Source organism: Monosiga brevicollis, genomic scaffold, assembly GCF_000002865.3.
Source record: "Monosiga brevicollis MX1 MONBRscaffold_22 genomic scaffold, whole genome shotgun sequence".
In the NCBI taxonomy this organism is placed as follows: domain Eukaryota; class Choanoflagellata; order Craspedida; family Salpingoecidae; genus Monosiga; species Monosiga brevicollis.
This window is the reverse complement of record NW_001865059.1, coordinates 45,701-59,018: the sequence shown is the minus strand read 5'-3', so window position 1 is coordinate 59,018 and position 13,318 is coordinate 45,701. Positions and strand designations below refer to the sequence as shown.

Below are 13,318 nucleotides of genomic sequence, written 5' to 3'. Positions count from 1 at the left end.
GACCTCACAACAGCCTTCTGACAATTTGTCCTGCGATGGCGCAGCAGCTGTGTACGGTCGCCTTGACCGCTGGAGATGTCTTGGCCACGCTCTTGACCGTTCATTACAACAAAGCTCAGCCCTTTGTGGCCTTGTATAAGGTAAGACCGATTTGAACAATCACTTTGCCTTGATTTAGGACCCACGTGCCCACAATCGCATATGGGTCGCGCCCACAATGCTGTCAGAGCGTGTCGGAGTTTGCACCGCGCACCGACGTTGGCTTCTGCTTCATTAACCCATGCGCTTGGATCCACCCCGCGTTGCAGAGCGTGAGGAGAGCCTACGGATGCTTGACCGGATTTGTGAAGGCTCTCTTGCGACGTGTCGCCAGGTTCGCTTTTGTTCATTGCTTGACGTTCAACAGTTGAATCCTCGACTCAGTGCGCTTGCTTGTGCAGTTATGGCACCAGACTATTGCACGGTTCTGTTGCGAAATGCCTTCGATATTTCTCGGGCCCTATTCCCACCGGCATGACCCTCAACATTGATGCCTTCAACGCTTCAAGTACCCTTGCTGTATGTCGATGATCGTGCTTCCACTGTCATGCTTCCACTGTCATTGCCAGTCTTTATCAATCTTGTTTATTTAACATTAAGACACTTGTCTACATTCCAGGGCAAAACGGATGCGCGCATTATTCCCGACTTGACCTTTGCCGTCGAGCAATTTGAGCGGCATCTCATCGCAGTGAGGCCGGGAATGAGCTTTGGCTTGCAGGCAGTTATTTCTCTTTTTGAAGAAGGGGAGCGCGCTTGTTTTCAAGACAAACGCACGCATACACATCTTTTCTCACTTCTCTGTTGCCTTGTTTGCCCAACGCAGCTGAGTAAGAAGCTCGACTTGCCATCCCTTTTGAGGGAAATGAAGCGAAGCACAGCTCGCGACTTTCGACTCAATGCTGATGTCATCAAGAATCGTGTTCATTCGGCAAGTCCAGGTCCAGAGGGTGAATGAGGATTGTTCGTCTAAACACTGAGCCCAGAGGCTCGGCGCGAACTGCAATGTTCGGATGTTGTTTGACGTTGTCCCTGTTTTTTTTTCTTTTCTTTCTTTTTTTGTTGTCTTATACTTTTTGACCACCAAGGCGTGACCGGAAATGTTGTTACAAAGTGTTCTACTCAATTAAAAGGAGGTTAGGACAGATCGGATAAAACGCGTCACTCGTGATAAAATATCGGGGCGCACAAAGGACGAGAGAGGAATGGCCACAGCTCAGGAAACATCCAAGTCGAGATGAGTGCAAGCCAAAAGTCAAAAAGACAAGTAGATCAAGAAACGAGGGAAAAGACATTTTGAAAGAGGCGATTGGAGACAAGACAGAATTCATATCCTGAAGCTGACAGGCTTTAAGGAATCACGAGAGGCTGAGAGACGTTGCTCAATAGCACACCACTGGCATTGAGAGTGCCATTGGCAATGGGTTCATCAAAAGTGAGATCCAGTGTACCAGCATCCAAGTCCACAGCAGCAAATAGCAGCTCTGGACCAGTTTGATCCCCAACGTAGTTGGAGACTTGAAGCGCAGCGCTGCTGACAACCTCGGCACTTGGATTGCCCGCATAGTCATACACAAAGCCAGTCAGAGTACTTAAAAAGGTTGTGTTTCGAGTCAATGCCACACCCTTGTCCTTCATGGCCAACAGATCCAGTGCGCTGAGCTGTGCTTGCACGGTGGTATGTGCTTGCGCGTCAACCACACCAAGAAGGGTCCCAAGTGTGACATTCACAGCGCGGGCTTCATCGTTGGACTGTGCTGCACGGAAGGTCATGCTCGTTAGGCGGAGCGTTGAGACATTGACCGCTTCACTAAACTCCAACTCAACAAACGGCACCTCCGTGGAGATGTTGAGATCAAAACCCAATAGCCGAGGTGCTGTTGCATCCGCAACATAGCTGCTGACTGCAAGCATTTGCATCTCGTTGTCATTACCGGCACGATCTGTGACAAAGGCTGCTTGTGTCCGCACAAAGCCTTCAGCTTGTGTTTGGAAAATGCCAGAGGCTTTGAAAAAGTTCAGGTCAGTTTGCGTCCAGTTGAGCTGGATCACACGGCTCAAGCGCGCGGCTGTTGCCACACTTGTGGCAGCATCGAGTGTCGTGGAATAGCTGCCGTTAGTTTGCGAAACCTGCACCAGGTCTGCCACAACTGAGCTTGTATTGACGGGCTCGTTATATTCGAGTGTCATGGTTCCTGCATCCATATCCACAGCCACCCCGATCAACACAGGTGCAGTGCTGTCTGCTGTGTAGACGCCTACGGCAAGCACAGCCGCCGAATTCTCGTTGCCAGCTAAATCTCGAATGCCCGCGGCGTCGACTTGCAGCCATGTGAGATTTGCGGAGGACAAGAGCTCTAGGTCCTGCTTGACCTCCGCTGCCACGACTGCCGAGAGTTGAATAACGCCTACACTGCCATAGCGCTGTGTTGCAACCACACTGCAATCGCTGGTCAAAGTGACCGTGGCCGAGGGCATGGTACGTGATGTTTGTACAGAGAGACTGGTCACGTCAATTGAAGTCCAATTCATAGGCTCTGAGAATGTCAGCGTAAGTGTCTCCAGAGCGAGGTTGGCGGAGAAGCCTACAGGGGTAGGTGAGCGCACGTCTGCCACCACAACGAGTGGCGCACTGGCAAGATCAGTCAAATCAAGAGCGTTACCGCTGTAATCCGAGGCAAAGGCGGATGTCAAGAGAACCCGGCAATTGGCTTGGCTAGTGCAAAGCTGCTTGTTGCTCAAAATGCGCAGGCTGGACTCCTCGTCCAGGGACAGCGACACGACTGTTTCCAGACTGTCGGAGTCCACAACACTGGCGTCAGTCAACGTCACGTTTTCCGTGTTTGCAACGTCGCCAAAGCTCAACTGCCCTTGCTGAAGGGCGCTTGCGTTAATCGACTCGGAAAACGTAAAGATGACAGTCTCTGCAGTCAGGTTCAAAACCACGGCCACGACGGCGGGCGCCGAGTTGTCAGGAATCACAAGCAAAGAAGGTCGTCGCTGAGTGACAGCAGAAACGTCATTCCCCAAGACATCATCGAGCACAGCAGCTGTCATGGTCAGATAGACCATGTTGAGCCCGTGGAATGGAGCCGCAGCTGTTAATGCGTAAAAGTCCGCGGCTGAAAGCGAAATCACGACATGATAGCTTGGGCTGGTGGTGACCGGGATTGACTCGAGCGTGAGAGAATGTGCCACAAAGGCACCTGTTGCATTGCCCCAGAGCTGGAGCTCTGAGCTCACCAGCGTCACCGGGTCCACGACGTCGTTAAAGGTCAGGCGCAGCTCGCGCAGACTCAGATCAAGCGTAAACGACGTCAAACGCGCCGGTGTGCTGTCTCCCACATACAAGCGCGCTCGCTGCGCCGTCGCGTTGGACAGTGCACCCGCCGCATTCCCACTCATATCCAGGACCAGACCACCAGCGTGGCTCAGATAAGTCGTGGACAAACTCGTGGCCAGATGCGGGTTGGACTTGATGGCCGTTTGGTCCGCTGCCGACAGTCGACACGCAAACACGGTCTGGCCAAAAACAAAGTCAACAGCTGCGTCCCGCTCGTACTCGGGTTCAAGCGTGCACGCGGCCACGGCGTGACTGGAGCTTGTGTTATCAGCCGAGGGCTGAAGCAACATGGTGGTGGCGTCCAGCGAGGAGGCATTCACGGGCTCATTGAACGTAAACGTGATGAGACCAGGATCTTCGTCCAGGTCCAGCTCAAAGCTAACAAGCTGTGGCGCGCGTGTATCAACGGGTGCTACCACGACAGTCACATTTGCGCTGGCCAGGGCATTGTTGGGCAAGTTGGCCATGTCCTCCACCAGCCCTTCAGCAGCGTCAAGCAGCAAAATCGGCTTACTCACAAGCGATGTGCTCTTGATAGCACGGACGTCCACGCTGGATAGACGTAGAGTCACGCTTGAGCTGGGCGTTCTGACAACCGCCTCGGTTGACAAAGTCACACGCCATGTCATCTGACCGCTCGCAAAGAGCTCGATTTTAGAGCCATTGAGGGGTGTTGCCACGACAGGCTCGTCATACGCAAGGGTCAACACACCATCTTGCATATTGAGCGAGGCGCCAGTCAAAATCGGTGGCACCGTATCACGCTGCAAGTTCTGTACTGCAAATCCAGGGAAGGTGGTACTCGAGGCTATCACGGGGTTGCCAGACATGTCAGCGAGAGCTTCCGCCCCAAGCAGCACGTAGCAATTTGTGGGCAGCGTGCACAGGCCCGAGCTTGCTTTGACGTTTGCAAGCAGCGCGGGGGTGAGCTGCAGTTGCAAGCTGAAGTCCGAATCGCTACTAGCTGCCGTCGCGCCATCCAAGGTCAGCAGGGTGGCACCGCTATCAGCTGGATTGTACGTTGAGCTCAGAGTCATGAAAGAAGCGTTCAAAGAGGCCATATCCACAACCTCGTTGAACAGTAGCACCATATTGGCTGTTGCCAGGTCGAAAGATACAAAGCCCAGAGGCCGCAGATAGGGTCGCGATGAATCTCGGGTAAAAACGTCAAATCCACGATACTCTTCGCGCTGCAAAGCGCGAACGCTCGTCCTTTCCGGGTCCTTGACCAAGTTCTCCGTGTACGTCAAATAGCAGGTCGCGGCCGACACGCAGACGGCTGCCTTCTTCATGATGTTCAACTCGGCACTGCTTAGAGCAAACGAGAGCACTTGGTCGTTTGTGCCCTCCAGAGTTGCATTGACGGGCAACGTGTAGTTGATGGTTGACGAGTTTGAAAAGAGCGTGATTGCACCCGGCTGAGTGCTGCTCAGATTGAGAGGCTCGTCAAAGGACAGCTCAAGCACACCCAGTTCCACGTCAAACAAAGTTTGGACCAAACTAGGAGGATTACCGTCAGTGAACAAAGAACGGACTTGCAAAACACCCGCAGCTCCCGAGTTGTTGTTGTAATCGAGAGCAAACCCACTGTCTACGTGCAAGTAGGTGTTGTTGAAACGCGTGGCAATGCTGTTTGTGGCCCTGATCTGGTTGGCCGTGGTGACGGTCAGTTGAAGAACCACAACTGTGGGTGCTGTCCAGTTTGCGGCGGTTGCCACCAGCGCAACAGATGTGCCGCTGACGTCTTCGCCTCCGCGAAGTGTAAGGGTGGCGTCGTTCAAAGAATCAGCTTGAACGGGTTCAGAAAAGACAAGAGTAGCTGTGCCGTTTTGAACGTTTAGATCAAATGCTGCGATGCGTGGAGCAACGGCGTCTGGAGTGAAAGTACGCACAGCGAGCGCATCCGAGGCGTTGATGCGAATGAGCTGATTGCCCTTGGCATCCACGGTTGCACCCGGTTCAAGAACGTTGTAAATTGTGGGTCCTTCCAGAGAGAAAAAGGTTGTGGCAGCGCTCATCGCTAGGCTGGTCGTGCGCAAAATGGTGTGGTACACCTCAGTGGTCAGTTGCAACCCCAGCTCACTAGCCAGAACGCCCGAGTCTGGCACGGGCTCGGAGCCGGACAACAGCACACTCACATCGGCACTCAAACCTGAGGCTTGGAGTCGCAGCATGCTGGTGTTTAGTGCTGAAGTGTTCACAGGTTCACTTAGCTCCAAGGTGAGCACTGAGGAAGACAGGTTAAGGTCAAACGCCACAACGGAGGGTGGTACCAGGTCTGCCGTCAGAGCTGTTACTGCGAGGGGTGCACTAGACTCGATTTCCACAATGCTGTTACCAGCCGTGTCGTTGGCGAGCTGTGAATGTGCCAGGTACAGGCTGGAGATGGACCACCCCAAGCCAACGGCTGTCCGCAAGCGGTCAAATTCTGGCCAGCTGATACCAACGGTGAGAAGGCGTGCAGCAGTTGCAGTTACGGGTGCCTGGGCGTTGGATAACACGACGCCATCATCGTTCGCAAAGCGAAGCAAGAGAATGGTGGTTGCGTCCACGGCTGAAGCGTTGATTGCTTCCGAAAAGTTCAAATGCAGCTCAGCAGCAACGGTGTCCGAGTTGGCAACATCTACCAGGTCGTAGCTGAGCAAGCGTGGCGGCAGAGTGTCGGGGCTGATGAGGCCGGACAGAACCTGAGCAGCCTCAAACGAATTATTGGCTGCGTCGAGCCCAAAAGCGGCTGCCACATGGAGAACACATGAGCTATCGTCCAACCACGGCTGCAGTTGCAGCTTGGCGTTGTCAATGACATTGGCACTCAGCTGGATGCGAATGAAAGGAGATGCGCTGGTCACCTGCGTTTCGATGACCAAAGTCTCGACGTCAAGGGTGACATTACGAGAAGCATCAGCTGCCTGTAGGGTCAGCACACTTGGGTCGACGGATGCTGGGCGAATGTACTCGGAAAGATGCAGCGTTAAGATCTCCGATGTCATATTCAAGTCAAAAGATAGAACGGTTGGTGAAGTAGTGTCTGCCACGGCCAGCGTCAGAGCAAGAGGGGTTTGTGTGGTTGCTTCATCCACGCCGTTACCAAAGACATCCCGAACAGCAGTATTGGTTGCGTTCAAAGTCATGGTAGGCTGTGCCGCAAACAAAGCTCGCACCTGGTTCAGGTCACCAGCAAGCAGCGCAAGGGTGACCTTCGTAGCATGAGAGCTCAGATTCGCGGCGGTCTGGCCCGTCAAACGAAATTGTCCGGCGCTAGTGCCAATGGTCAGCTGTGATGCGAACAGGGTGCTCACGTTGATGGGCTCGTCAAAGGTCAGCAACAAGGTACCGGCGCTCATGTCCAATGCAGCTGCTGTCACAAGCACGGGGAAAGTATCGCTCACCACGGCACTCACAGCCAGCAAGCTGGATAAGCCGGAGTTCAAATTTCCACGCGTATCGGTGACAAAACTGTCGTTGGCACGCAGCCACGTGTGTGCCAATACCACGCCGATGGTACCCGGCGCCTTGATGGCGTGCAATAGGTTGCCAGTCAAGTTCACTTGAACACGATCTGTCAGGGACGGCTCGAGCACGGCTGCAGTCAGCTGAATTGTGGTGCTCATATTGTCCGTGAGGGCGAGGCGCGAGAGATCCAGTTGCGTCGTGTTGACAACCTCGGAGAATGAAAGTGTTAGCTGCGCATTCGAGTTTGACACAAAAGACAGGTCAAAGGCCTGTAGCACGGGGCGCACATGGTCATCCGTAAATATGGTGGCTGGGGTAGGCCCAAAGGCAATGCTTGGATTGCCGTTCATGTCAAAAATGCCTTCTGCGTCGATCGTTACAAGGCAGGTTGATGCTGAGGAGCAGAGAGGATATTGCTGCTGCAAGGAATTGGCCTCGCTGCGGCTTAGAGTCACAAAAAGAATTGAGGGGTCGGCCATGGAGCGCTGCACGCCCGAGAACGGCAGAACCAAGAACTCTCCGCTGCCACTCGCAAGGTGGATGCGGGACGTGTTGGCACGGCTGGCATTGATTGTCTCACTAAAAGTTAGGGTCAGAGTAAGACTGGAGGTATTAACTGCCACGCTTTCCACTGTAGGCATGACCACATCCGCTTGGAAAGACGCTTGCCTGGTGGCTGCCACTACCGAGTCACCCTGAACCACCGACAAGACGGCAGCCTCAAAGAGGCGAATGTAGGTGTTGCTGCTTGAGGTGGCCAGGTTTGTAAGGCTCTTGATCGTATTCAGATCGCTGCGGCTGATGCGCAATTCCAACTCAAACCCGTCATCCGACAAGGTTTCCACAGCCGTAAGGTCGTGGTACGCAGTGGCCCCAATGCTGCCCGTGCTTTGGATGCGAAACTGACTGGCGGTTACAGTGGAGGCATTGATGACATCATCGAAGACCAGACTGAGAATGCCAGAACTCATATTGAGATGAACCGACTCAAGCACAGGAGCAGCAGTGTCAAATACAAACGCGAGGGGCTGCAGTGCCGAGAAAGGAGAAACAGCCACGGCCGCAGTGCCAAATTTGTCGCGAATGGCCGTGGTGTCCATTGCAATGTAAGTGTTGTTAATGGTAGTGCCTACGCTGGCGTCCAACTTCAAGCGCACCAAGTCCTGACGACTGAAAAAGATGTCAATGATGCGTTTTGTGCTGTCGGTATAAACGGCGCTATCTCCCTCCAAAGAAACACTAACCGTTCCCGCACCGCCATCCGACGTGCTTTGCACATAGAACCGGCCAAACTGCACGGTATCCACGTCCACAGCTTGTGAGAAAGTGAGGCGCATCTTGTTGTCACGCAAATCAAAGCTGCCCACCGACTCCAGCTGAGCGGGTTGGATATTCGTGTACAATGCAGACGCGGGCAGCGGTGAAGCCAAGGCCCCACCCAAGTTCCCTGAACTGTCCTCCACAAACGCGGAGCTCAGCAGAAACGTTTCGTTAAGATAAGTAGCCAGGCCAACAATGGCTTTGAGATTGAGCAAATCAGCCTCAGTCATGATCAACGTGCAGTTGCTGGCCTGCGTCTGTTGGCTTGCAACTCCACCAGTGAGAGTGAAGGAAGGAGTGAGTGTGCTGCTATTTCCGACCAATACCAGAGCTGTCGGATCGAGGGTGTCTGTGTCCACGATTTCATCAAACGAGAGGTGCAGCAAGCCTTCGCCAAGATCCAATTCAAAGCTCAAGAGTTGTGGTCCAGTTGTATCGGCTGAAAAGGCAGCCGCGCGAATAGAGGCCACAAACGTTCCAGGGTCCACTGCGAGGATGGCATTGCCACTCATGTCCGCCACAAACCCATTATCCAAGCGCAGGTAGCAGGTTTGCTGGCGGCGGCAAATGGCAACTCCTGTAGCCACGTCCACCTTCAAGCGATTCAGAGTGGTGGTGCTGAGCGAGATGTTGACATCAAGACCGTTGGGTGAGACCACCAAGTCCAAGTCATTGCTCAAACGCAAGTCAAAGCTAGTCTCAAAGCTGTCAGTGAGAACAAGGGCGGTAGCGTTGACTGAGCTGACATTGATGGCTTCATTGAACCGCAGTGACAGTGTGCCCGCATTTAAATCAAATGCAGCAAAGCGGACAAAGCTAGGCGCAATGGTATCAGGAGTAAGGACAATTGGCTCAAGGTCGTTGATTGGTGCAACCTCGATGGACGCCCAATCAGCGCCCAGGGCCGTCAGGGAATGGAGCAGGCACGTGCTGCTGACCAAACAACGCGTCGACAGTTTGATGGCATCAAGCTCGCTGGACGCCAGGGTGTATGTGGCTGTGACTAGCTCTTGCACTAAACTATACACATCGGGAAATTGCACAAAGGCCAACGCCCCAGAGGCGTCGAGACGAACACTTGCGTTGACGCCTGGGCCGACGACCAAGCGAGACACATCAACTGTGCTCCAATTCAGGGGCTCGCTCAGCGTGAAGACAATCTCCCCCGTCGCAAGATTGAGCTGCCAGGCCAAGACTTGGGCTGGCAGGGTATCTGGCACATAGGATGCGGCCACAAGAGGCGCGCTTGGCGTGATTGCAGTCATGGTGTTGCCCGATCCATAGTCTTGAATAAGGCCTGACGTGGAAGACAGCATGGAGGAGTTTAGAGATTCATACAGACCCGAAAAATATTGTAGCTGCACGCGATCTGACGCATTCAGCGTCAAAGTGACGTGGTCCAGGAGAGGAAAACCTGCCGTGTACGAGCTGGTTGTGCCGGCATCTAACTGCAGGGTTTGGGCTGGTGTGTCGAGATTCATCAGAGTCAAGCTACTTGGACTGAATGTGCTGGCGTTGACTGGTTCACTGAAGGTCAAATAGAATTTCCATTCATTGGCATCCACAGCAAAGGCCAAAAGTGTTGGCGCCGTCGTGTCTTGCACCACCGTCGTGGCCAGCCGATTAGTGACAGCTGTGGCGTCAATGTTGGCTGTGTCTTGGGCAGCACCGGTTGCAATGTCCAAGCTGGTTGCAGCCGCAGACCAAACTGGCATGCGAGTTTTCAGCGCTGCAAAGTCATGGGCGCTCAAGGTTAGTACGACCTGCTGCTGATTAGGGTAGGTTGCGTTCAAAATGTCAACTTTGGACGTGCTCAGAGCCACATCGTTCAACACCAAAAGACTAGTATTGACATTGTCTTGTAAAATAGGCTCGGTAAACTCCAACTGAAGAGTTTTTGCGTTTAGGTCGAGCACATAGGACACTAGCTCCGGTGGAGTCGCATCAGCGGCGGAAATATCAACGACTGCTGTTGTATTCTCGCTGTCGACATTGTAGGCACTGGCGATGGCACCGACCTGTAGTTCGAGAACCAAGGTTGATGCGGTGCCGGGTAATGCCCCCGTGAGGATACCAAGGGTTTTGAGATCTGCAATCACAGCGTTATCAAGCTGCACATAAATTCCACGGTTGTCGTCGTAGCTGGCAAGCGTGACCGCATGACCAGCCAGATCGAACGCCAACGAGGCGTTGTGAAGTTGGATGAGCGTATAATCGATGCTTGAGCTATCCACCGGTCGGTCGAAACGTAGTGACAAAACGTTGGATGTTAGATTGAGCGAAATGTTGAGTGGAGCCGGCCCATTGGCATCGGGCAACAAGGTGTCAACCGGAGCCGTGTAGGCGGCCAGTGGTACTTGGCTGGCATCGTGCAGCCAACCAGCAGCTGCTGTAACAATTGTAGTCGACGAGGACAGCCCAATGTTTGAGAGAAGGCCTTGAGCGCGAAATTGATTAGTTAGGGTAACAGCAATGGTTGTTGAATAGCTGAGGTTAGCACAAAGCGTTGGGGCTCCGGCTGACCAGCAGGGTGGTGCGTGAATCGCCGGCCAGCTTGCAGTCGAATAAATGCGCTCAACTGGAGTATCTGAGGGCAAGTTCAGGCAGCTTGTGCCGTTGCACAGTTGGACGGCAGATGCATTCCAGGTGGTGTGGTCAATAGGAGCGTCAAATACTAGGCGAAGGCTGCCGGTTCCAGCATTGTATGTGCTATTGACAGGCGCGGGCGTGGGAGAACGGGCCTCTACAACCACATCTGCGTTGCCAGAGTCACTATTCACACCGAAGCGGTCTGTTACGGCTCCAGCGCTGAAGAGCATGGATAGCGAGGCTAGCTCACTGATGCTGGCGGCACGCAAAACATTGCAAGCTTCCGTCTCCAATACGACGATGATTTCAGATGCTGATGGTCCGACCGCCACGACTCGGGCAGAGAAGTTGGCAGCCACGCTGTGGCCGGTTATGACGACAAATTCGATGGTGGTGGGGTCAACAGCTGCTGCTGCCGCCACATCCACTGGTTCGTCGAACGTAAGCGTCAAATTATTGCTGGCCAGCAGCGTCGCACCAAGGAGAATCGGTGCTGCGGTTTCTGGGATGACATCACCGACGGCATGTAAAAGCTCCTCATCATTGGCGTTGTTCCAATAGTCCAATCCAAATGCGGAACTGATATTCAAAAAGCAGGTGGCACCTGGCGTGCAAATTCTTTTTGCCTTGAGGGACTGGATGATCGTGGGAAGCAACTGCAAAGTAGCCTCACCCAACGGACCGGTGCTTGTGTTGCTTGCCTGCGCCACAACGCTTCCAGACGCAGACAACAAGGCAACAGCCGAGGCGTCAATCGAGACGCTCGTCAACGGCTCGGAAAACAGCAGACGAAGCTGCGCGTTGACAAAGTCCACCGTTGCGTTGGTCAATGTGGGGGCGATGACGTCAGCCACAAAGCCAGTCGCTGCGAGGGGGGTGGTGATGGCCGCCACGTCGACACCCGTGACATCGTCAAAGGCAAACGCAGTCATCTGCAGATAGGTTGTGGCACTGCTCAAGGCCAAGGACGGATGGGAAACGAGCTCAAAAAAGTCATTGGCGTTGAGTGGAATCACCACACGATATCCAGTCGAGCCTGGCGCCTCCGACGAAGTCAAAATATAAGAGTTGCTAGCCACCACGGTGGCCGACGCAGCCAAGGTGATCTGGGCTGCGACAAAAGAGGAGGGGTCCACAACGTCGTTAAAGGTCAGGCGCAGCTCGCGCAGACTCAGATCAAGCGTAAACGACGTCAAACGCGCCGGTGTGCTGTCTCCCACATACAAGCGCGCTCGCTGCGCCGTCGCGTTGGACAGTGCACCCGCCGCATTCCCACTCATATCCAGGACCAGACCACCAGCGTGGCTCAGATAAGTCGTGGACAAACTCGTGGCCAGATGCGGGTTGGACTTGATGGCCGTTTGGTCCGCTGCCGACAGTCGACACGCAAACACGGTCTGGCCAAAAACAAAGTCAACAGCTGCGTCCCGCTCGTACTCGGGTTCAAGCGTGCACGCGGCCACGGCGTGACTGGAGCTTGTGTTATCAGCCGAGGGCTGAAGCAACATGGTGGTGGCGTCCAGCGAGGAGGCATTCACGGGCTCATTGAACGTAAACGTGATGAGACCAGGATCTTCGTCCAGGTCCAGCTCAAAGCTAACAAGCTGTGGCGCACGCGTGTCAGGCACCAAAAGCTCCACTGACAGACTGGAGGCGTTTGTGATCAGACCAGCCTCGTTGGCTGTCGGAAAGCTCACGTCTTGTACCAGAGCGCAGCTCGTTCGCATCCGGGTGGGTGCGGTGGGGGCAGCCAGCTGACGCGCCTGCAGGCTATGAAGATCTGTCGCGCTGAGAGGTACGTTGGCCAGGGTCTGCGTGTCTCGCAACCCATGCAAGGTGGTGAGGCGATAGAAGTCCGCACCAGAAGGAGTGGTGAACTCGATGCAGCTCATGTTCAGCGAATCCAACGCCACGGGCTCATCAAAGCTCAGCTGAAGCACACCAAGATTCATGTTGATTTTGACGGTTTCAAGAACGGGCGCATTGGTGTCCCGACGCAGGGAGGCGACCATTTGTGCTGAGCTAGTGGCAGAAACGTCATTACCCGAGTAGTCACTTGTGACCGCAGATGCAACCGTAATGAAGCAGTTGTAACGATACTGACAGAGCAGGGCATCCGTTTTGAGTGCATTGATATCAGCCGCCAAAAGATGAACAGTGATCTTTTCGGGTGCCGAGGCATTGTATGACCAATTTCCCCCCGAAAGTTGGAGTGACGTGAATCCATCGCTGTAAGAGCCGGTCTCCTGTGCAGATTGCACTGTGATCTTTGATAGGTCCAGAGCCTGAGGATCCACGGCTCCAGAAAAGGCTAGCGTCAGAGTTGCGTCGTTGTAAGACAGCTCTACAAACTGAGCCAAAATGGGAGCTGTGCTATCCTGAGTCACGGGAGTCACTGCAATGTCAGTAGCAGCTGAAGGCACGCCACTGGTATCGACTGCAAACCCACTTGGGGCGCTGAGGTTGCAGGCACCACTCAAACAGATGCCCAGGACCTGAATCTGGTTCATGTCGTGTCGCGATAGCGTCAAGTTGTACGTTGTACGGACATCATGACCTCGGCAACAGAAAAGC

General features: G+C 54.0%; 1 protein-coding gene across 1 annotated transcript in view; it reads right to left on the bottom strand.

Annotated features, from left to right (window-relative positions):
• Positions 1–1,389: 1,389 nt before the first annotated feature.
• MONBRDRAFT_33612 (uncharacterized protein) overlaps positions 1,390–13,318 on the bottom strand; it is a gene marked incomplete at both ends in the record, with an annotated part of 15,934 nt that continues 4,005 nt past the window's right edge. The window contains one exon of the mRNA XM_001748241.1: positions 1,390–13,171. Coding sequence (XP_001748293.1) covers positions 1,390–13,171 — 11,782 coding nt within the window. The remainder of the gene's footprint in view (positions 13,172–13,318) is intronic.